Source organism: Anolis carolinensis, chromosome 4 (assembly GCF_035594765.1).
Source record: "Anolis carolinensis isolate JA03-04 chromosome 4, rAnoCar3.1.pri, whole genome shotgun sequence".
NCBI classification, from domain to species: domain Eukaryota; kingdom Metazoa; phylum Chordata; class Lepidosauria; order Squamata; family Dactyloidae; genus Anolis; species Anolis carolinensis.
The window spans coordinates 245351515-245376012 of record NC_085844.1 but is presented as its reverse complement, the minus strand read 5'-3'; the positions used below and the strand labels follow the sequence as shown (position 1 = coordinate 245376012).

The following is a 24498-nucleotide window of genomic DNA, read 5'->3' as shown; positions in this document are numbered from 1 at the left end:
TATGGACAAGAGAGAAACCTTGATTTCTATTGCTCCAGAGTCCAGAGACTAGACACAGTGCAATTAATTCAGACTAAAGGAAGTAGAGGTAAAGGTTTTCCCCTGACATTAAGTCTAGTCGTGTCTCATTCTGGGGGTTGGTGCTCATCTCAATTTCTAAGCCAAAGAGCCAGCATTGTTCATAGACACCTCCAAGGTCATGTGGCTGGCATGACTGCATGGAGCTTCCTTCCTGCCAGAACAGTACCCATTGATCTACTCATATTTGCATGTTTTTGAACTGCTAGGTTGGCAGAAGCTGGGGCTAACAGTGGGAGCTCACCCCACTCCCTGGATTTGAACTGCTGACCTTTCGGTCAGCAAATTCAGCAGCTTAATGGTTTAATCCGCTGCACCATTGAGGGCTCCAAACTAAGGAAAAGAGAATCTTAATGTTTAGGAAACTTTAGGGAAAACTTCCCAGTGGTAAGAACTGTTTGTCAGTGGGATGTGTTGTTGTCTTGGAGTCTGGTGGAGTCTCCTCCTCTTGAGGTGTTTAAGCAGAAGCCGAAAGGCCATCTCTTGAGAGGACTTTGATTGTGTGTTCCTGCATGGCAGAATGGGGTTGGGTTAGATGGCCCTTGGGGCCTCTTCCAACACTATGAATCTGTATCTCCTGGTGATCGCATGAATGAGACTCAACATAGTTAAGAAGGAAGTTAGAAGAGGCTCCAGCAGTTTGCTTTTGCCATATTTTGCAGGGAAGGTCAAGACATCTCCTCCTCTCTTTTCATCCCTACTGAGTGCAAATTGTTCTTGCTCCTTTGACACAGTTTGCAGCAATAGAAATAAGCAGGATAAAAGGGGAAAGTGGGAGGAAGAGAGAAAAACGGAGATATTTTAAGAGCAACTTGTTGCACTCCAGGCCTGGAAACACCAAAAAACACCCAAAAAGGTTTAGCCAATGGTGAAAACCAAACAATAATCCAAATGTCTCATAAAGTTGCAAAGGTGACCAAGTCCAGGAAGAGCAAGAGATCACAGATACAGCATAAATCCACAATCGGGAAGATATAACTAGTAAGACTTGAGCAGAAGTACACATACAGAAACATAGAAAACTTCCCAGATATATTAAATCCAAAATCAAGGCTTGACTTGAACCATGAACTAGAGAATTCAAGCTTAGCTTCTTGCTCTAACACAGTGTTACCTGAACTGCCCTTAAAGTAAAAAACTTGTTGTTTAATAGCCATCCTTGAAAGCATTATGTCTTCCGTGAATTTTCTCCCCGACTTTCCCATGTAATCTCTCAGCCTGGTGTACTCTATTTTCAGCTCTGATTTGTAAACAGAGACTTTTGTTGATCTCCGTAGCTACAGGTGGCTTCTCCTGAGAACCCTCCTTATCACTCAGCTCTTCACTCGAATCCTTATCTACTATTGACTCCTCGAACTGGCTTGAGGTCCTGCACTTTCTGAGCTGGTTTTCTCACAGAGAGAAACATCATTTCCTAGACCTGAATTTCCCAGACTTGAGAGCCCATCACTTTGTGCCACAGGAAAGCCCACAATCCTTTCCAAATCCTCAGTTAAACGGTTAGCCTCTGACCGATACACAGGACAACCGAAGAACTGGGATGACAATGGACTAAATCAACATTGTTCATGCTAAATCAGGTCAGTTGGAGTGTGTGTGTTTTTTCTTCTCTTTTGTGGAGCAAAACATGCCACGGAGCACAAAAGCTAGGTTTTTAGCAGAATGTGTTCATTTTTCAAGAGTCTGAAAAATTAAAGCTTCATTGGTTTAAGGGACTGAGGACAAGAACATCATGAAAAGGGAATGCCTGTTTTAAATCACTGTCATCTTTCAAGGAACAGATGGGAGGATAATTTCCCTGCAAGAGAGTGGACTTTTCTTTTCTCCTTAGATATTCTAGACACAGACACATCTATTTCTAACCAATACGAAGCCTGATTAATTAGGCAGGATTAACATACTGAAAGAAAGGGTGGGAGATGTTTGGAGTTCTCTCTGGCAAAGAAAGATGAAGCAGAGGGGCTTTTTGTTGGAACGGAGACAAAGATTTGTGCAGGCTCAGTGGACAAACGCACAACAGAAAGGGAGAGACCGAGAGAAAACAAAGGATTGGAAATAACAAATCAGATTATGGGGGAGATTAATGATGTAGAAGTTGTAAACGGCTTGGCCCACCGCTTGTGCCAAAGGAAAGAGTGAAGCATTCATCCAGCGACAGACATCCCTCTTGGGAGACAGTTCACAACTTTCGAGACAGTCTGGCACAATGTAAACCGAGTTTGCCTTTTTTATGGATTTCAGTTCCATCGATCGGAATTTAATTGCTTATTCCCGAGAGTTTTATCCTCCAATAAACTAAGCACTAGTACTGGATTTTTTAAAAGTAGTTTTTGCAAACTCGACAAAAGAGCCACATGGATCAAAATGTTTATATGATTCTGTTGTTGTTGTTGTTTGCTTGTAAGTCATTTCCAACTTATGACAACATTATTGTGGGCTTTTCTGAGGCTAAGAGTAAGTGATTCACCCAAGGTTACTCAGTTGGTGTTCTCCAGGCTTGTAGTCCAATATTCAAGCCACAATGCCACGTTGGCTTCATATGTGGTTTTGTACCACCCAGCATTTCACAGATGAATAATGGGTCAAACAATATCACAGTGTGGTCTAGACATGTTGACAAGGAATAAAAATACACAAGTTAGAAGAAGCTGTTTCAGTTTACTTTTGCTTGAGCCTACTGGGAATGTGTTGTTGAAGGCTTTCATGGCCAGAATCACAAGGTTGTTGTGTGTTTTCCAGGCTGTATGGCCATGTTCCAGAAGCATTTTTTCCTGACGTTTCACCCACATCTATGGCAGGCATTCTCAGAAGTTGTGAGGTATGTATTTTCCAATATACCTCACAACCTCTGAGAATGCCTGCCATAGATGTGGGCGAAACGTCAGGAGATAATGCTTCTGGAACATGGCCATACAGCCCAGAAAACACACAATCACCCTACTAGGAATGTCATTACTCTTGTGTCATTTGATGGTTTTGTTTTGTTTTGGTGTTTGCTTGATGCGTTTGTCAGTTTGCTTTATTTTATACTGCATTTTATTTCTACCTGGAAAAATTACCTTATAATTGTATTGCATACAGTAGACTTTTAGTTAACCAGAAGTCAAGCAACCAGCAAAAAATTGAAGAAATAATAAATATATTTTTTTTAAAAATCACAAATTTTTTTTATATTTTTTTATCATGTCAGAAGCGACTTGAGAACATACTGCAAGTTGCTTCTGGTGTGAGAGAATTGGCTGTCTACAGAGACGTTACCCAGGGGACGCCTGGATATGTTACCATCCTGCTGGGAAGCTTCTCTCATATCCCTGCAAGCTAGAGCTGACAGACGGGAGCTCACCCCATCTCATGGATTCGAACCAGCAACCTTCAGATCAGCAACCCAACCTTCAGGTCAGCAGTCCAGCCTGCACAAGGGTTTAACCCATTGCATTTTTACAATAAAACATTGTTACATTACATTATTTTTATTTGTCTTTATTTGTTTTAATTATTATATATCAACATTAATATAAAGTCAATGCAGAGTATATGGTATGGTATAGTATGGGGCATAGTATCAGTTAGGCCTATTTTTAATTGTAACTCTCAAGCAGCCACATTTTCCTGGTATCTTACAATCCCCATGAGTGCCAGGTAACTGAGAGTCTACTGTACTTGTATTACTCATTCTTTCCCATTTATATGTATGTCCATTTTAGATTCTGTGACTTTGGCAGTGTTGGCTGTGATTTTTGTTGTTTTATCTTGTAAGCACCATTTATACTGATGTTTCTAAATAATGCTGTTGAAGAACTTGTTAACTGAGACCAAGCTGCTTTTGCACTTTAAATGGTTTGCAGCAACAGAAATATCAGAGACTTCAGGTTTGTTTCCTGCTGCCCTGGAAATTAGGACTTGGAGAAATGGGTTCAAATGAAAGGAAAGGAGATTCCATCTGACCATTAGGAAGAATTTCCTGACTGTAAGAAGAGCTGTTCAGCAGTGGAACTCTCTGCCTCGGAGTCTGGTGGAGGCTTTTAAACAGAGGCTGGATGGCCATCTGTTAGGGGGTGCTTAGATTGTGCTTTTCCTGCATGGCAGGGGGTTGGACTTGATGGCCCATGAGATCTCTTCCAACTGTGATTCTGTGAGACTATGGAGTAAAGTGGAAGCAACTGAGATGTGTTAAAAGCAGTTGTAAAAAGTAGAAGGAGAGATGATACATTGGGATCTTCTCTTCCAAATCTGTATAGTTCAAGGGCATGTGTTTTTGAAGACAACGTTCTTCTTATAACACATTAGCAAAAACGAACCCTGGTGCATAGAGGACAAAAAAAAATCTTGCTTTTTGAGAAGGTCCTAAAATTTTCAGCAGCAAAAAACGTGGTGGAAACAAAGGACACACATCCTGCTGTACCAGCAACATAACAAAAGGCTGTCTTCAGCCAACAAGTTGAATCAACGCAACATTGCTTAGGATGGGGTGAGGGGAGGACCTGGCTTAAGCCCAAGGCATTTGACGTCACTGTGTTGTGTGTTCAGCTGTAAACAAAGCAGGGGAACACATGGAAGGAACCGTATTTGTCCCATAAAGCAATGGATCTAAGGAAGCTTTATTCTGTTATGTCAAATCTCTCTAGACCCCAAGTAACCCAGAATCTTTGTGAAGAAACAAGGGATATGTGTGTGCGTGTATATATATAAATAAGTTTGACAGAGTTGAGTCTTGCATGCAATTGTGTTAACAAACCCAGGGAGGTGGGAAAAACCACACACAGACACATCAAGAAAAGGATATCGTGGAGTTTTATTAGAGGACTGAGTTTTTCAAATCTGAGAACAGATGGCACATCCATCGAAACACGCCGATAGCGCACAACAGAGAAAAACAGGCACGGAGATTGCCACCGGCCATCCTGAGTCATGATCTCACCCGTTCTTTCATATCTTTCCTATTCGTCCTGCTCCCAAACTGCCCTCTGTGTACTTAGTGGGAGGTGTTCTCTCGAAACCGATGCAAAGTCCAAACAGGCATTGGCTGCCAGAAAGAAATCTGGAAACAGTTGGGGGCAACATTTATTTGGGGGAGAAACATGTGTTCGTGTAACAAGCTCATGAGAGTCAAGGAATTAGGAAAAGATGTTGTTCGTAAATTACCAGTTTAAAACTTAGGGCCCCATTCAATGGGACGCAGGGTTTAGCGTGGCTCTTGCAAAGCTGCCACTTATGCACAAGATTGGGACCCAAATTCCCAATTATTTCCAAATTCCAAAATATCATTCCGTGTGATTTTACACCAAACTGCCCATCTCTCCATTCATTATACTTCAGTCCATCCTTTCCACATAAATCCTTCCAACAGCACAGATATCCTTCAATTTCTTACCAAAAAGGAGTTACAGGAATGGATAGTATAAAACAAATTAAATATTATTTGTAGATAAGATAAACAGATAAGATACTTTTCTTTTTTTTAAAAAAGGCTTAATAAAAATAGAGTCCTATGGTTCAAATGAAAGATAATATTCTTGATAACAAAGGAAGATATGTCTGCGAGATATTTCTCAGTCCCTCAACAGTCACTTGTGGCAGAATGAGTTCCAGGTTTTGGATGCTTTCTTGTTTATTTCTGATGGAGTCCTACAGCTCGAATGTGGAAAACATCCATTTTGATGGCTTTGGCACAGATCTCGATGAATGTGTTAAGACTGGGAAGTCTTCACCCTTCAAAAAAACTGTTTACAGCTCAGTTTTGCATACAGAAGGTCTCCCTTTTGGGTCTCCCTGGCACAAGATTCAAAAGGGAGGTTTTGCTCTTGATATCTTGAAGAACTGCTGTGGGAGAGCATTTGACTAGATCAGTGGTTCTCAACCTGTGGGTCCCCAGATGTTTTGGCCTTCAACTCCCAGAAATCCTAACAGCTGGTAAACCGGCTGGGATTTCTGGGAGCTGTAGGCCAAAACACATGGGGACACACGGGCTGAGAACCACTGGTTTAGACTAGATGCTTATTGATAAGACAGCTCCAAATGCACAGCAATGCATGTATCAATGAGACTGCAAAATATGGATTTAGCGCTGTCCAATTTTGCTGATTTTGCCCTGGGATTTAGGAAGCCTTCTACCCATAACATCGAACCCCATGTAATGGGTTAATATCCAAGTCCTAAGCAGGCTTTCTTGAGTTTGGGGTATGACTACATGGACAGACTTTGTTGGAACAGGCCCTTGACTTACACATGATATTAACTTAAAAGGTAAAGGTTTCCCCTGACGTTAAGTCCAGTCATGACCGACTCTGGGGGTTGGTGCTCATCTCCATTTCTAAGCCGAAGAACCGGCGTTGTCCATAGACCCCTCCAAGGTCATGTGACTAGCATGACTGCATGGAGCGCTGTTACCTTCCCGCCGGAGTGGTACCTATTGATCTACTCACATTGGCATGTTTTCGAACTGCTAAGTTGGCAGGAGCTGGAGCTAACAGCGGCCGCTCCCGCCGCTCCTGGGATTTGAACCTGGGACCTTTCAGTCTCCAGCTCAGTGCTTTAACGCACTTTGCCTCCGGGGCTCCTTATTATATTAACTTAGACATGAGTATATAGCAAGCTGAGAGTCAATTCTTGGAGAGCAAAAAGGACTCACAACTCAGATAAAAGGATGGTTTCTGTTTTGATATGATTTAAGGTACAGCACTCACATGCATCTGTGGATACGTTGACCTAGTATTTTAAGTTGATTTCTTTGACCCAACTTTCTAGACTTATACATGAGTATATAGTAGACGTGAGTGGTCAATAAAAAAGAATAACAACCTAGGGAGAATAATGCAAGCCTTAAAAGACTCTCTTGTAAAATGCACAGTCCCTTTGAAGACTTTTTAAAACTTGCTTTTCCTTTGTTGTACATTGCATCTATTTAGCCAACATAACTTGTGGATGTTACTTTTCCTAGGTGCAAATTCTTTACAAATACAGTCAGCCCACCATATTTGCTGAAGTTAGGGGCATACAACCTCATAAGTGTGGAAAAAAATGAATTAAAATTGCCCCTTTTACCTGAGAAAACATCTCTTTAGGAACCTCTACATCAGTGGATCTCAACCTGTGGGTCCCCAGATGTTTTGACCCACAACTCCTAGAAATCTAGCACAACTCTAGTGGAAGTTGACAATAAAATTGCACTGGAGGACCTACAGCTTCCCAGGAAAAATATTTTAATCAAATCAGCAAAAGTCAGATTGGCAGCCTCACTTCAAGATGTTTCAGATAAATCCCTTTCTTGAATGCAAAACATCGAAATCTATTGCCCCGGTTTCTCTAGATCCATAGCCAAAGAAGCTGATATTGTGAGTCTGAAAAGAGATTGAATGCACTTCCATCTCCTTGGAAGGTGTTTATATCAGAGTGTTGAATGAAGAAGAGAAAATGAATTTGCCAGCATCCCCTCCCCTACATACCCACCAAAAGTTCAGGAAAGGTGGCATCTGCAATCTATAAGTGCAGTTTCTTTCTGCTTCGGAACAGTTCATATCTTCATGCTACATAGCAATACAGTATATCAGTGGTTCAGCGTTATTTTTTCCATTTTAAAAAAAGCAATGCATTTAATGAGATCTAAATAGGGGTATACTTACACTATAGAATTAATGCAGTTTGGCATCACTTTAGCTGCCATGGATCAATGCTATGGAATCCTGGGAGTTGTAGTTTTACAATGTCTTCTAAGGCCTTGCCAAACTACAACTACCAGGATTCCATAGTACTGAACCATGGGAATGAAAGTGGTGTTAAACTGCATTAATTCAACAGTATAGATATGGCCTAGGTCAGTGTTCACAGAGAAGGGGAGAAGGTTTGGAGGCCTGGTGCACAGGAAGGCATTTGGGGGCACAAAAGGGTTGTGGCAGAGTGTGGCTTTCCATGAGCATTGAGCATCAGACTCAGTTTGGCCCATGCACTGTGTTCATTCCCACTTGTCATGGCATCCACAGCTGAACGTAAAGAGTAGAGAAGCAAAGGTGCTTTGAATCTGTTTAAATGCATCCACCACACCCTTGTCAGACCTTGGAAAAGTTACTACAAGTCCCCGTAGTTTTTTCCAAGCTTTGAATTTTGGCAGAGAAGTTTGTCCAGCTCAGGAGCATGATACCTGTTTCTGCAAGCATATTTGTCAAGCTTTGTATTTAAAGGTTCAAGCTTAAATATTCTTAAGTGTATACTAAGGATGCATCTATACTGTAGAGTGATTGCAGTTTAACACCACTAAAACTACCATGGTTCAATGCTATCAAATCATAGGAGTTTTCCAAGGTTTTTTAGCCTTCTCAGTGAAAGAGTGCTGATGCATCACCTAACTATACAACTAGGATTCCAAATCATTATAATGGTGTCAAAACTGCATTCATTCTACAGTGCAGATGCACCTGCAGATCCAATATACATAACTTTATTTATATTCCGCTCTATCTCCCCAAGGGATATATGAGCCAATATGACTAGGCCTTAAGGCTGCCAGGTCAGGATCATACCTTGCATTGAAAATTCTGAACCAAAACATGAAACTTTGCAGGAGATCCTGGTGATGGCTTTATGCATTATGTGCAACCACTATTGTGCACTGCTTGTCATTCAAATATGCATGCAGATAACCTATTTTCTGTGTTGGAAATGTGCAAAGTACATAATTCAGTTCAAGCCTATTAATTTTGCAGCGTGGAGCAAACTTCATTGTTGGCTGCCCAATTGGAGGTTGGCAGGGGACTTTGTTTCTCATGAAAAATTGAGATTTTGAATCCCTCTCTATTAGAGCTTCGGACAGGACTGAGATCTGGCAACCCAAACTAGCATCTGTGCCCATGCCTTCCTTGTTACTGGCTCATAAGGAAACATGTAGACTCCAAGCTTACATTGAATATACACCAGTTTAACGGTCATGGCTTTGGACAAAGAATCCTGGGAATTGGACTAAAGGGACAATGCTGGTTGTTGCATTGTAGACCCTTCTGATCTCTCCCCAGGGCTCCTTGGCAAGAGGAAATGACTGTTGAACCAGGTCCAGCTTGCAAGGTAGATATATCCTGAAACCTCTCCCCCGGGTGAACACATAACCCGAAGGCGTAGCCCCTACCCAGTAATACAGGTGCTATAGTAAACGGCGCTGCTGGCATCGGACAAGGCTGATATCAAGCTGCTCTCCTCGCAGGAGAGGCTCCGAGGAGTTAATTTGGACATGGACACATGGTAGGCGAATCCCGGCGGGTCGGGACGAGTCCTGCTCATATTCAAATACTGGTCGAACTCGTTGCGGTCCACTTCGGTCCAAAGCTCGCTGGGATTCATGTGCTCCCCGCCATCCAGAGGGTGAGATTCGGGAGGCGGGGAGAGTTGGCCCAAGTGAGCAGAAAGCCCATTAGTGGCTCCAGCACAGATCTGGTTGTAGTACATACCAGAGGGGTGGGAAGTCCTCATGGCCTCGGCCAGGTGTGCCGAGGTGTTTGGAGGGTAGCCCATCGACAGGTTCCTCCCCAGGGCTTTTTCGGGTGAAAACTCCATCTGGGGAGGAGGAGGAGGTGGTGGGTGGTGGTGGTAGCCCCGGAAGGGCATCACGTTGCAGTCGTCTTGCATGTGAGGAGGGAAAAAGGCCGGCTCGGTCTGCTCCAGGACATCCAAGGGGGACATCTCCGGCGTGGGGAGGCCATAGTTCTCCATGTCGGAGCCCACCGAGCGGAGTTCCCGGAAATGGTTGAGAGGCGGAGGCTGGGCATGGGCCGGGTGGCCGATGCCTCCGGCAGCACGGGGGTTCATCCCAAAGCTGTCGCTGTTGCAAGGCTGGGAGAGGTTGTGGAGAAGGATGTTGGGCTCCATGCGCTTGATCTTCTTGGCTTGCTTCTTACGCCTGGGACGGTACTTGTAGTTGGGATGGTCTTGCAGGTGCTGGATCCTCAACCTCTCCGCCTCTTCGACAAAGGGCCGCTTGTCGTTGGCACTGAGGGCTTTCCACGACTGGCCTGGGAGGTCACCCCAAAAGAGAGAGAAAAACAGAGGTCAGGAACTTATAGCAGGAGAAGAACAGAAGCTCAACATGTGATCTGGAAGGCGAAAAAATCAATGCAATGCTACCCTGTTTCCCCTAAAATAAGACATCCCCAGAAAATAAGACCTAGTAGAGGTTTTGCTGAATTGCTAAATATAAGGCCTTCCCAGAAAGTAAGACCTAGTAAAGTTTTTGTTTGGAAGCATGCCTGCTGAACAGAACACCAGAGCATGCAGGATTGGTAAATGTACGTACCATAGAGTGTTGTACATGGAAGTAATGGTAGTAACAATAAATTATTGATAAGATTCACAGTCTTTCTGGTTATGCTGGTTTGTGATGACAACTACTGTACAGTACAGTAGAGTCTCACTTATCCAACACTCGCTTATCCAACGTTCTGGATTATCCAACGCATTTTTGTAGTCAATGTTTTCAATATAACATGATATTTTGGTGCGAAATTTGTAAATACAGTAATTACTACATAGCATTATTTTGTATTGAACTACTTTTTCTGCCAGATTTGTTATCTAACATGATGTTTTGGTGCTTAATTTGTAAAATCATAACCTAATTTGATGTTTAATAGGCTTCTCCTTAATCTCTCCTTATTATCCAACATATTCGCTTATCCAACGTTCTGCTGGCCTGTTTACGTTGGATAAGTGAGACTCTACTGTATATAATAAATATTCATTTTTTTCTTCGACAATAAATGTGAATTCTTCTTCATGGAAAAATAAGACATCCCCTGAAAATAAGACCTAGCACATCTTTGGGAGCAAAAATTAATATAAGACACTGTCTTATTTTTGGGGAAACATGGTATGTGTTGATGAAGGCTTTCATTGGAAGAATCACTGGGTTGCTATGAGTTTTCCAGGCTGTATGGCTATGTCCCAGAAGCATTCTCTCCTGACATTTCACCCACATCTATGGCAGGCATCCTCAGAGGTAGGTGAAACATTAGGAGAGAATGCTTCTGAGACATTGCCATACAGGCCAGAAAACTCATAGCAACCCAGCGCAATTCTAGTCTGAATCAACAGGAGTCTAGTATCTAGATCAGGCATGGGCAAACTTGGGCCCTCCAGGTGTTTTGGACTTCAACTCCCACAATTCCTAACAGCCGGTTGTTAGGAATTGTGGGAGTTGAAGTCCAAAACACCTGAAGGACCCAAGTTTGCCCATGCCTGATCCAGATTGAGGGAAACTGGTGTCAATTTGCATTCATTCTACAGTGTAGATGCACCCTTAGAAGATTTTGAATGGCTCAACCAATCCAGATCAGAAGAAAGTTAAAGAATTGCAAATGGCTTGTTGGAACCTTCTTCCTTTGACTCAAGCTTTGGAGAATGATAGTTTCACACAATCCCCATGAAGTCAGAGCAAGGGTTAGTGGATGACACCACGGCAAAGTTGCGGTTCATCCTGCAAAGGTTCAAGCACTTCTGTAGACTGACTCACTGCCTCCAAGGGCCACTTGCTTTGGGGAAATTTTCCAGAACATGATGAGATGCCATCTGGACATGTTTCAAATCATAACAGTGTGCCAATATCCACTCAGGGAAGGCAAACTTTGCTAGGGTCTGTGAAAGCATCCATCAAAGTGGAACGTGGAAATGAGTCTTGAGACAACAAATAACAGACAGAGAAGAAAGGGATTTTTTTTCCTGTAAGCAACTCTTAAATTAGAGCTGGGGTTGTCTGTTTTTTCCATTTCCTTTCTTTGTGCTTAAGCCCAAAGGTGATACCTACATCAGCAAAAATGCACATGCAGTTTAAAAACTGCTCTCTCCAATATTAACAACACTCTCAGGATACATGTACACTGTGGAATTATTGCTGTTTGATGCCACTTTCACGGCTCAGTGCTATGGAATCCTGGGAGTTGTAGTTTTCCAAGGTCTTTAGCCTTCTCTACCAAAGAATGCTAATGCTTCAACAAACTACAAACTATGAATTTCAAAGAATTTTCTTAAGCAAGGAACAATCAGAGGTGGTTTTGCCAATTCCTTCATCTGAAAAGATGCCAGTAAACATCTGGTGTTTGTTGGCAGCTTCCAATCCAAGTATTGGGCCCAGGCTATGGCGCAAGCTGGAGAGCAAGCCAGCTGCAACCAGCTGCAATGAATCACTCTGACCAGGAGGTCATGAGTTCGAGGCCCGCTCAGAGCTTATGTTTGTTTTGTCTTTGTTCTATGTTAAAAGGCATTGAATGTTTGCCTATGTGTGTAATGTGATCCGCCCTGAGTCCCCTTCGGGGTGAGAAGGGCGGAATATAAATGCTGTAAATAAATAAATACTAACCAGGGCTGACCTTGCTTAGCTTTCAAGATCAGATGGGATTTGGTGCTTTCAGGTATTTAGATGGTTTACCTATAAATAAGAGGTGCTCGTCACTCCAGCTGGACAGCTTTAAAAGGATCTGTGCATTGAAGGTTTATGAAGGACAAACTAGGATTATATGAGTCTACACTGCCATATAATCCAGTTCAATGCAGATAATCTGGACTTTATATGGCAGTGCATAAGGGGCCTCATTGTTTCCTGCTCAGGTATGAGGTTGGACTAGATGTCCTTGGGGTATATGCCACGTCTCTTGCTTTATGGGTCAGTTGTGGACATGTAGAAAGTCCACAATTAGACCCCGTCTACACTGACATATAATCCAGTTTCTGGATCCAGTTTATCTGCTCTGAACTGGATTATATGGTGTAGATCCAGCCATAGAGACACATGTGGAATACAGTTGAAATTGACTTGACAGCATTTAATAACAGCAGCAAAAAATGCAGAATAAAGTTGTTGAGTGTACACAAGTGGGAATAACAACAACAAAAGTTTAAATTATTGATGTGGCAATGGAAGACAAAAGAGAGCGGGGAAATGATATAACATCAAGACCGACAAATTGAGATTCATCAACTTTGGGAAAATAAAACAATGATGGTTTGTAGGTCAAGTTCCAAATGTACTGAATGAAATATCTGAATGAAGTTTCCATAGATGAGATCACGATGAAAAAAATGACGCTATTTAGGACATAACTACATTTTCAGATCATTCCTAGAATCTTGGGCAGAATCTAAACTGTTATGGTCCAAAACTCCTATCAGTAACACCTGGCAACACCTGCTGAAACTGAGATATAATAATCTGCCTTCTTTTCTCTCGTTCTGGGACTCAAGATGGCTTTAATAAAGTTGAAACATATCCAACTAAAGCGTTATCACACTTATGTTGTTGATGGCCCTCCCATAGGCACCATAAATCAGCATTGACTTGCTCTGGACAAATCGTGCCAAAAAAACTCTGACTTAAGAGTGGCTGTAAATTGGAAACAATTTGGAGACACGCAACAACATATAGACACAATGGGAACAATGCTTTCCCAATAGGAAATCTTATGCCACAGTAAATATGTTAGCCTCAAAGGTATCGTGGTGGGATCCTGCTAGGTTGTTTCATAAATCTAAGGGCATGGAAAAGATACATTTGGGATAACATCAACTAGAATTCCCCACTGACATGGCTATCAGGAGTTTGTCTGAAAAAAAAGTAACTTGTGCAATATCTCAGAATAGTTGCACAGTAGCATCAAAATCACAAAAAGGGAGTAGGGCAAAAAAAGGAGTAGATGCAGAGGTACTCCCACCAAAAGATAATGTCTTTAAACCATAGTATTTCCCTTGAATCTAGTTGGGGGAATGTGGATTTCTAGAGGGGAAGACCTACTAGATCCTGTGAGTACAAATTTTTAAGTTACTGCATTTAGTAACATAAAGGTTAAGAATCGGGTTCTAAGAAAATCTACATATTAGTCTGTGCTTCTTATTCATTAAGCTGGGTTCAAATCCCCTCCACTTGGTTTTTAGCTCAGTTGTCAACATTAGCTTAAATCTAGAAGAACGCCACAGAAAGGCATGAGAAATCTGTTGTTGAAGGATTACATGGCCGGAAACACTGGGTTGTTGTGAGTTTTCCAGGCTGTATGGCTATGTCCCAGAAGCATTCTCTCCCGACATTTTTCCCACTTCTATGGCAGCCGTTCTCAGATGTGTGGATGCCTGCCATAGATGTGGGTGAAATGTCAGGACAGAATGCTTCTGGAACATGGCCACACAGCCTGGAAAACTCATAGCAATCCATGAGAAATCTTTTTAGGATCATTCTCTTATCATGGTAAAAAAGGAGTATTTTGTCTTTCTAAACATTTTCAACCAGCATGACATTGTATGATTTCCTAAAGTTTCTCTTTTTAATGCCACTATTTCATTCAGTCCAATTGAAATAAAACTTTTGCATTTGGCTGGAAAGTAAATGTCATTTAAAAAAAAAATCCCTTCCTTGTCTTCGCCTATTGATTTATGTGAAACCCATGGATTTCTCTTAAGCAAAGAAGACTCCGGGATGGTTTTTCCCATTCCTTCCTCTGAAATATAGTTTCGAGCACCTGGCATTCGCTGACAGTTTCCTATCCAAATACTAATCAGAGCCATCACTGCTTAGCTTCTGACATCAGTTGGAGTGGGATGCCTTTAGGAAAATTAGGCAGCCCTTAAACTTAATTTATTTCTGCAGACACATCTGTAGTCCACGCTCAGAGCAGAACTACACTGATTAGCTGCAAAAAGATCGCCTGATTTTTAAAAGTTTGGTGCATCTGAGGAAACAGACTAACCTTTTACAAAGAGCTTGTGCTAAAATATAAATGTGTTTATTTTAAGGATGTTACTGGATTTAGAGTTTTTTTCCTGCATTGGTTTACTTTTTAAAACTTTTCATTCCATTTCAGACTAATATGGCTCTTTCTCTGAAAATGTTATGAAGTGAGCTTGCTCTAAGATGCCACTCTCAATTCCTTCAATGCTGTTGATTTCTTATGCACACATACATTCCCTTACAGAATGTTTACATTCCATTCCAGGTTGTGGGAGGCCTTGTGCATGTAGTGCCTTGTGCATGGATGTAAATGTACCTTGAGTGGCACATATAATTGCACGTCTCTTGCCATACAGTGCAAATGTTTATCTAGAACAATCCATAACTCTGCAGGCAGAATTTATGCCACATGACTCTGATGGAGGATCTCAGCCTTGTGGCCATGAGTTCCACAGCACAATTGTCAACAAATACTTTGTGGGGGGAAATTGTCCACACATTCACATATTGTAGTTGAAAGAGAAGAGAAGTAAATAATAGAATATGCGCAGGGACCCAGGAGCTGCATTTTGGTGTGGGAGAAGGCTCAGAATTGACGGGCAAGTTGTAACTAATTTTGTGTACTACTCTTCCCCCTCTCTCCCCTTTCCCACCCCATTGAACCCAACCTTAACCCTAAATATTGTACTACAAATTAATTCCCCCCTTCCCTAATCTCTGAAACCAAACATTATTAAAGCACAATGTAGACTTAGAAGTTAGCTGCAGGTGTCCATGACAGAGGTTCAGATTGGATGGCCATGTCTTGGGCATCCTATAATTGTGTATTTCTGTATGGCAGTGGGCTAGACTAGATGACCCTTGGAGTCCCTTCCAACTCTATAATGCTACCTACTAACAAGTAAATGCACAAAGCATAGAGAGAAAGCAGCCTTTATGATTCCAGAGACGGCTCAATGGTAATAGTTGTCCTAACGTTTCTTTACACTTGATCATTTAGTACCGAGTCTTTAGATGATAAATACGGAGAAGGTGCCGGATTCTGTCAAATTGTGGAATCTAAGCGGTTCCCTCTTTGGATGCGAGACCACCAATGAAGACCAGGTGCTGTGGACTATATTGTGGAGGAAGGAAATGGCAAAACCACTCGGAGTATTCTTTGCCAAGGAAAACCCTAGGAAATGTATGTGGGAAGGTTTAAAAACACACACATAGCTAGCTCCTTTGAATTCTTTAAACAGAGGTTGAGTACGAGGCATCTTTTAGAAGTGCTGCCATTGTATGTTCTTGTGTGGCAGAAACATTGGACTAGATCAGGCATGGGCAAACTTTGGTCCTCCAGGTGTTTTGGACTTCAACTCCCACAATTCCTAACAGCCTACCGGCTGTTAGGAATTGTGGGAGTTGAAGTCCAAAACACCTGGAGGGCCAAAGTTTGCCCATGCCTAGACTAGTTGATCCAGGCAACCCTTTCGAACTCTTAGATTCTCTGATTCTGTGATAAGTAGTACTCTTAGCTGAATGGTTTGGGCCTCAAAGCATTTTGGATCTCAGGTTTGTTTGGATTTTGGAATATGTGTATTTGCACATACAGTCTGCCCTCTATAGCCAAATCGTATATCCATGAATTCAACTGTTCATGGTTTGTTTTGAAAAACAGCCCCCACACTCTTCTCCTTTAAGAAAGACCTAGAAACCCACCTTTGCTTGCTTGCCTATGGAGAGGAGGATGAGTAACATTGTTGACCACTTTTAAGATGACTGAATCTAACAATAATGATTTTATTGAACAGCTAATATTATATATTTTATATATATATTATACTTCATACAACTGAATTACTCGACTGTATGTTCCATGACATTGACTGCTAGATTATCAGCTATTGTTTTATTCTATTTTAACGTATTTGTATGGATGTATTATGTTGTTGAAATGGCACTGAATGTTTGTCAGTTTTTATGTTTTATGTCTGTAAGCCGCCCTGAGTCCCTCCAGGGAGATAGGCCGGTTTAGAAATAAACTTTTATTACTATTATTATTATTGACACAAAGACAGAGTATGACACAGCAAATGAGATATATATGCTGGGTTTCGTATCACAGTATCACAAGTTAAACACTTCCCACACGTTTAGGACTGTGTGATGTATTTTCAGATGATGTGCGCAGACCCCAGTAAGGTAGCCTTTTGCAGTTGACAGATTGTAATTGTATTATTATTATTATTAATATTATTATTATTAATGTTGTCACTTTACATAAGACACACCATGTTACTATGCAATTCGAAAACATGAGACTTGAGAATAACAGATTTTGGTATCCAGGTGGTCCTTGCAACCAAACCACAGCAGAAACCAAGTGTCAGGGTCTGCAATACAGACGAAGATGAAGGGCGGCCAGGCCCAGCATCTGACTCAGTGGAAAGCAGGGAACAACAACAGCTGCAGACTGACACTGAGGAAGCCACCCCTGCAGTGCAGGACCAAGTGCCTCAAGCAAGTGGGAGTCCGGAGTTAACTCAGGATCAGGAGATCAACGAGGCAGAGTTAAGGATTCCAGAAAGACTGCAACTGAGGACTTATGCTATTCAGCTGTGTAGATCTGCCCGGTTGGCTGCTTGCAGGGGGTTGGACTGGATGGTCTCTTCCAACTCTACCATTCTATGACTCTATGATTCTAGGTGAGTGCACTTGTGCTACGGAGCATAAAGAGTGGCAGTTTAGATTTGGTCTTTGCTGGGAGCAACATTTGGAATCTGCTACAGCTTGGAACTCTGTCAGAAGACTTCATGAGCCTTATTGTGTGTTAGACCTTGACTTTGGACCTTGGATTATGTATAGTTTGGATGTGTTGGTGAGAACTTTTGGGCTGGACTATTGACTACGCATGCATGGTTTGGTGTTTGACTCTACTTTGGCTTTGACTACGGACTGACTGACAATGAACATAGTGAGTGGCTGGGTTGTTGTATGTTTTCCGGGCTGTATGGCCATGTTCCAGAAGTGTTCTCTCCTGATGTTTTGCCCACTTCTATGGCACCTCACAACCTCTGAGGATGCCTGCCATAGATGTGTGCGAAACGTCAGGAGAGAATACTTCTGGAACATGGCTATACAGCCTGGAAAACACAACAACCCTGTGATCCTGGCCATGAAAGGCTTCAACAACACATAGTGACTGGCTGTTTATACTAAGAGACTCTGTGCAGGGTTGCAACACCAAGGGATAGTTTGGAGATGGGACCCAACATTCATTTATGGCTCATACACTTCTTATACACAAGGAACAGGCAAACCTCGGCAATTCCCACAATTCAGGGGATTTAGGGGCAAACTTTGGCCCTCCAGGTGTTTTGGACTTCAACTCCCACAATTCAGGGGATTTAGGGGCAAACTTTGGCCCTCCAGGTGTTTTGGACTTCAACTCCCACAATTCAGGGGATTTAGGGGCAAACTTTGGCCCTCCAGGTGTTTTGGACTTCAACTCCCACAATTCAGGGGATTTAGGGGCAAACTTTGGCCCTCCAGGTGTTTTGGACTTCAACTCCCACAATTCCTAACAGCCTACCGGCTGTTAGGAATTGTGAGAGTTGAAGTCCAAAACACCTGGAGGGCTCAAGTTGGCCCAGACCTGGGATAAAGGATGCTCAGCTCAGGATTACTTTGGAGAGGCTGTACTCAAGGTTAGCTGTTGGTGCAACTTGGGCAGATCCTTTAGAAGGGGCTCAGGGTGGGCTTCTAGGTTGTGGCTGCGGGACAGGACATCCAAAACCCCTGGGGATGAAGGATGCTCAGGATGTCTTAGGAGAGGCTGCGCTCCAGGTTAGTCTTGGTGGCGCAACTTGGGCAGATGCTATCCCCGGGGACAGGACATCCCCTCCCAGTCCCCCAACCCATGGCCCATGGGACCTCATGGGACTAGATGGTCCATGAGGTCTCCTCCAAGTCTATTATTCGATGAACCCCTTACCGAGCATCTTGCTGAGGACGGCGTTGTGGAGGTCGGGGTTCTGCTGGGCCAGGCGCTTCCTCTCGTCCTTGGCCCAGACCATGAAGGCGTTCATGGGGCGCCGGATGCGGGAGTCCTCTCCGCCGGCGCCCCCGCTGCCCTTGCCGCCCTCGCCGGTGCCGCTCCTGCGGAAGCCATAGCCCTGGGGCTGCGTCTCCCGGTCGGGGCTGGGCGAGCGGCTGGCTGCGGCTGCTGCTCCTGGTCGGTATCCGAATCCCGGGTCGGGGCTCTGGCTGGGGCTCCGGCTGGCGGGAGAGGCCGGGTCGGGCGCCGCTCGACGGCCGGGCGGAGGCGGCGGGAAAGACGCGTGTCCCGGATCAGACGCGGAGGCTGCGGACGGAGGCGGCGCTGGAGCTGGAGCTGCTGCCGCTGCCGCGACGGCTCCCCATGAAAAGTCGCCTCGGGCTTGGGATCGTTCCTCTCGGCGAAAAAGAGGCTCAGATATATTCATTCCAGCTGGACGGGGCTTTGGGGTTCACGCGAGGCGACTGCGAGGAGTTGCGACTGCGAGGAGTTGAAGGACTCGGGGAAGAGAGACCCCACGAAGGCTCCGAGAGGCGAAGGGAGGAAGACGGGGATTGACAAGAGGATGCAGAGACGCGAGTCAAGCCTCGGGGTCCAAAACAACGCCTCGCCCGCCTCCCGCCCGAGAGGAAGATCTGGGTGCGGAAAGGAGGCGCCCTTGGAAGGGGAGGCTTTATAAAGGCTCTGGCCCCGTCGGGAGGGGAGAGGGGAGGGGGAGGCTCCGTTTGGACCACCCTCCTCTTCCTAAATCCACCCTCGTCGGAGGAATGGCTTCTCTGCCTCTTGCAGAACCAGGATCCCAATCTGTGTGGATGGCCGGAGTCACTGGGTTCCTCTGAGTTTTCCGGGCTGACTGGTCATGTTCCAGAAGTATCCTCTCCTGACGTTTCGCCCACATCCTCGGAAGTTGTGAGGTCTCTTGGAAACCAGGCAAGTGTGGTTTCTATGTCTGCCACAGCAGAGCACTTGATGCACCAAGCTGGACACAGCATCTTATTGGAGAGCACAGAAATCCTGGACCACTCTCACAACCATCATGTCAGACTACAAAGAGAAGCCAATGAATTCCACAAGAAGCATGTGGACAGTTTCAACAGAAAGGAGGAAGTCATAAACATGGAGAAAATGTGTCTACCAGTATTAAAAACCTCTAAAATCAGGACAGTAAACAAAGAAGAACACTCAGAAAACAGGGGAATTCCAGGCACCTCTGACACCTCCCAACAAAGGATTCCCCCAGATAGGATTTTTTTTTTTCGTGTCAGGAGCAACCGGAGTTGCTTCTGGAGTGAGAGAATTGGCCATCTGCAAGGACGTTGCCCAGGGGATGCCCGGATGTTTTTTTGATGTTTTACCATCCTTGTGGGAGTCTTCTCTCATGTCCCCGCATGTAGCTGGAGCTGATAGAGGGAGCTCATCCACTCTCCCCAGGTGGGATTTGAACCTGGCAGCCTTCAGGTCAGCAACCCAACCTTCAAGTCACAAGGCTTTTATCCCATAGGCCACCGGAGGCTCCCCAAATAGGAATCAGCCAGGCCTTGAAACTTCAAGGCTTTTCAGTGCTAATTAAGGCTATTAATTGCAACATTCACACTTGCCTCCAACAGACAAGAGTTCTTTCTCCCACCCTGGACCTTCCACAGGTATATAAACCTCACTTGCTTAGTTTCCAACAAACCTCACAACATCTGAGGATTAGTTGTGGGCAAAATGTCAGGAGAGAATGCTTCTGAAACATGACCATGCAGCCTGGAAAACTCACAGCAATATAGAATCCAAATAGTTGGCAAAAAGTAAAACAAAAGGCGCATCTAGCTATACCGGGCATGGGCAAACATGGGCCCTCCAGGTGTTTTGGACTTCAACTCTCACAATTCCTAACAGCCAGTAAGCTGTTAGGAATTGTGGCAGTTGGAGTCTAAAACACCTGGAGTGTGTATACAGTATACACCAGGGGTCCTCAAACTTTTTAAGCCGAGGGCCGGTCCACAATCCTTCAGACTGTTGAGGGGCCGGATTATCATTTGAAAAAAAATACAAACAAATTCCGATGCACACTGCACATGTCTTATTTGTAGTGCAAAAACAACAAGAAGAAGAACAATGAAAGAACAATACAATATTTAAAAATAAAAACCATTTTAACCAACATACATTTATCAGGATTTCAATGGGAAGTGTGTTCCTGCTTCTGGCCAATGAGATAGTCAATGAGATTCTTGTTGTTGTTGTTGTTGTTGTTGTTGTTGTGTGCCTTCAAGTCATTTCAGACTTTGGGTGAGCCTAAGTCTAAAATGTATTTGTTTATTATTTATTTATTTACTGCATTTATTTACTACATTTGTATCACACCCTTCTCACCCCAAAGGGGACTCAGAGTGGTTTACACATTATATGTACATACAATATATTATATTATTCGCATAGCACAATATTAGCATTATATATTACTATATTGAACTATACTGTAATATTATTAGTAATATTATATGTAATATAGAATATATAATTAATATTATTATATGGTATTATTATTATCAATGTTACATTGTATTACATTATAATATTATTATCAATATTATATGTATATACAATATATTATATTATAAAACTGAGGGCGGGGGCCAGGTAAATGACCTCGGAGGGCCGCATCCGGCCCCCGGGCCTTAGTTTGGGGATCCCTGGTATACACTTTCCAAGGCATTGCATTTGCCCTGAGAGTCTTCCTTCTCTCTTTGAAAATGGAAGAAGATGGTCCAAGTCTTGAAGCTCAGCCCCATCCACACTGCCTTTCCTCCTCTTTATAAATAGTTGGAAAATAATAAAACCAGCCTCCTGAGGCAAATGCAATGGAAGCAGCTATGGTGTGGCCTCAACAGCCATGGTGTGTTGGGTAAGTTCCTTTCGAGAAGATAAGGTTTGCTCTGTGGTTTGGTGACAAATTCAAAACCCCAAAGTGTTGTTAGGGGATGGAAAAGGGAAACCACTTTAAAAAGGGACGTGATTTGAAATTTGCAAAGAAGCTGCCATGTTAGTCTCTTGCAGCACAAAGAGGAGGTACAGGAACAAACAAAAGGAAATGTGGCAGCACTTTTAGGACTAACTGCCTTTTATTTTTGCATGTGCCTTCATGGATATAAACCCACTTCTTCAGATGCAGTGAAGAATAGTATTAAAGCCTCAGATTATAAAGGATAGTTACACAGTTGTGGGAGTGGGATCGAATGTAACAGGGTCCAGAAAGATACCATTTGTGTCCTCTTCATTACATTTTCAAAGGGCTGCAGAAGGGTGCATCTAGCAGGCATGGGCAAACTTCAGCCCTTCAGGTGTTTTGGACTTCAACTCCCACAATTCCTAACAGCCGGTAGGCTGTTCGGAATTGTGGGAGTTGAAGTCCAAAACACCTGGAGGGCCAAAGTTTGCCCATGCAGTATATAGACTGTAGAATCAGTGCAGTTTGACTCTACAATAATAGTTGTGGCTCAGTGCTATTGAGTCCTGGAAGTCATCATTTTACAAGATCTTTAGCCTTCCTTGCCAAAGACTGCTGGTGTCTCTACATAGCATAGGATTCCATAGCATATAATGTGACTTACCCAAGGTCTGCCAGTAAGCATCCATGGTTGAGCAGAACTTCAAATCCTGATTTCCAGGGTTATAGTCCAATGCTTAGACCACAACAGCAAAGGATTTTATTGGATCCCTTTGAATGCTGTATCCGGATGCAAGAATAATTAGAAACATTTTGGAAAGAATAGATGAACAATGGTTTCCTGTATGTCAGGAAGCTCTAATGATGAAAATATTGAGCAGACAGATTTTCTCTGGTCAGGAGATTTCATGCAGACTAGAATCCTGCTGGGGAGATATGTTGTCACAAGTGGACAGGATCAATACGATATAGCGGTTTGGCTGTTGTTTCCAACTTATGGCAACCCTAAGATTATTATGGGGTTTTTTTTGGCAAGATTTATTCAGAAAGGGTTGCCTTTGCCATCTTCAGAGGCTGAGAGAGTGTGACTTTCCCAGTGTCATCCAATGGGCTTCAACGGCTGAATGGGGATTTGAACTCTAGTCTCCAGAGTCATATACCAAGGTTCACTTTGCTCCACCATGTTGATTCTCATCCACTTGTAATGTGCTCTTCCTCTTTTCCTCCTACTTTCCCGTGCATTATTGTCTTTTCAAATGAGTCATGTTTTCTCAGGAAGACAACATGATTGAAGCATTAGACTACGGCTCTGGAGACCAGAGTTCGAATCTCCTTTAAGTCATGGACCCTGACTGGGTGAACTCAGGCAAGCCACTCTCTCAGCCTCAGAAGAAGTCAAAGGAAATCCTCTCTGAAGAAATCTAGCCAAGAAAACCTCATGATAGAAAACCCTATGATAGTGTTGCCTTAGGTGTGAGGGAAGTTGGAAATGATTTTAAAGCACACCACAACAAGAATAAGTCTTCTCATGATATGTCCCAAGTACAGCAACTTCAATTTAGTAATCTTAGTGTCTCAGGAGAGCGGAGCACACCTATTTGGACATAAATTCTCACTGATGCCAAGAGAATGCCATCCAAGGAAATGCATTCAGGATTCAGGGATTTAATCGAGACTGCTCAGACCGAAAAGGAACAAGTTACAACGTTCTGCATTGTTTTGGATTTCCCCCTCTGACAGCCAGCCAGAAGATCCAGTTCAGCAAGGAAAAGTTCCCAACCCCTTCCATTCCTCTTCCCCGCAATGTTTGCAAACATGCCCCAGACCCAAGTTTGAAATCTGAAACTTTGCATTGACTCAGATGGGGGTATGGAGTTGTGCAAGAAACTGGCAGCAGAAGATTGCATGCTATGAGGTGTGTGTGTATGTGTGTTATGTCTGGAAATGATTTGGGAAAATTCGATCTGTCTTTAACCCTGAGCAAAACAAGCTTCCTCTTCCTCCAGTTCGCTCTTCGGCTTCTAGACAAAAAAATATCCCAAAGGTTTGGGCCGCATTTCTTCCTGGTCTCTCAATATGCAAAATTCAATTTGAACAGATATGGAACCATCTCCTATTCTTTCTGTAAATGCCTTGTCAGAGCCTGCTTTTTCTATGAGTGTATGTGTGCTACAACTTGTACTCTGCATACACAGGTTTCCAGCATGTTGACAGCAGTACATGAGAAAATGATCCAGGTGATTTAGTAGACCTCAAAGTAAAGATCCAACCAGTCCATCTTCCAGGAAATAATGCCCAGTTGCTCACTGGAGGGAAGAATATTAGAGGCAAAGATGAAGTACTTTGGCCACATAATGAGAAGACAGGAAAACTTAGAGAAGAGAATAATGCTTGGGGAAATGGAAGGAAAAAAGGAAAAGGGGTCGACCAAGGGCAAGAGGGATGGATGGTATCCTTGAAGCGACTGGCTTGACCTTGAAGGAGCTGGGCATGGCCATGGCTGACAAGGAGCTCTGGAGTGACCAAACGAATAAACAACAACAAACAAAGCAATTATGAATCAACAATGTGATGCAGCAGCCAAAAAAACAAACACAATTCTAGCTCACATCAGTATAACGTCAGAGAGGTAGCAGTATCACTATGTTCATCTTTGGTAAGGATTTATTTATTTATTTATTACAACATTTATATCCCGCCCTTCTCACCCGAGAGGGGACTCAGGGCGGCTTACAATAAACACACATATAAAAATTATAC

The 24498-nt window shown here is 43.2% G+C and overlaps 1 protein-coding gene and 1 long non-coding RNA gene across 2 annotated transcripts in view; both read right to left on the bottom strand.

Moving 5' to 3' along the window:
• LOC134298543 (uncharacterized) overlaps positions 1 to 24498 on the bottom strand; it is a 243715-nt gene that overhangs the window by 1331 nt on the left and 217886 nt on the right. The window lies entirely within an intron of this gene.
• Positions 4852 to 19944, bottom strand: sox18 (SRY-box transcription factor 18). Its single transcript, XM_003220686.4, has 2 exons — positions 18741 to 19944; positions 4852 to 10070 (listed from the first exon to the last, which is right to left on the bottom strand). The coding sequence occupies exons 1-2, from the start codon at positions 19228 to 19230 to the stop codon at positions 9187 to 9189; spliced, it is 1374 nt and encodes a 457-aa protein (XP_003220734.2). The 5' UTR covers positions 19231 to 19944; the 3' UTR covers positions 4852 to 9186.

Bases quoted from the DNA above. Each gene is read 5' to 3' on its own strand.
- sox18 (XM_003220686.4), bottom strand. From the start codon at position 19,230: ATGAATATATCTGAGCCTCTTTTTCGCCGAGAGGAACGATCCCAAGCC. The intron at 10,071-18,740 runs GTAAGGGGTTCA...GTGACCTCCCAG, and splicing joins CGTCCTCAGCAAGATGCTCG to GCCAGTCGTGGAAAGCCCTC.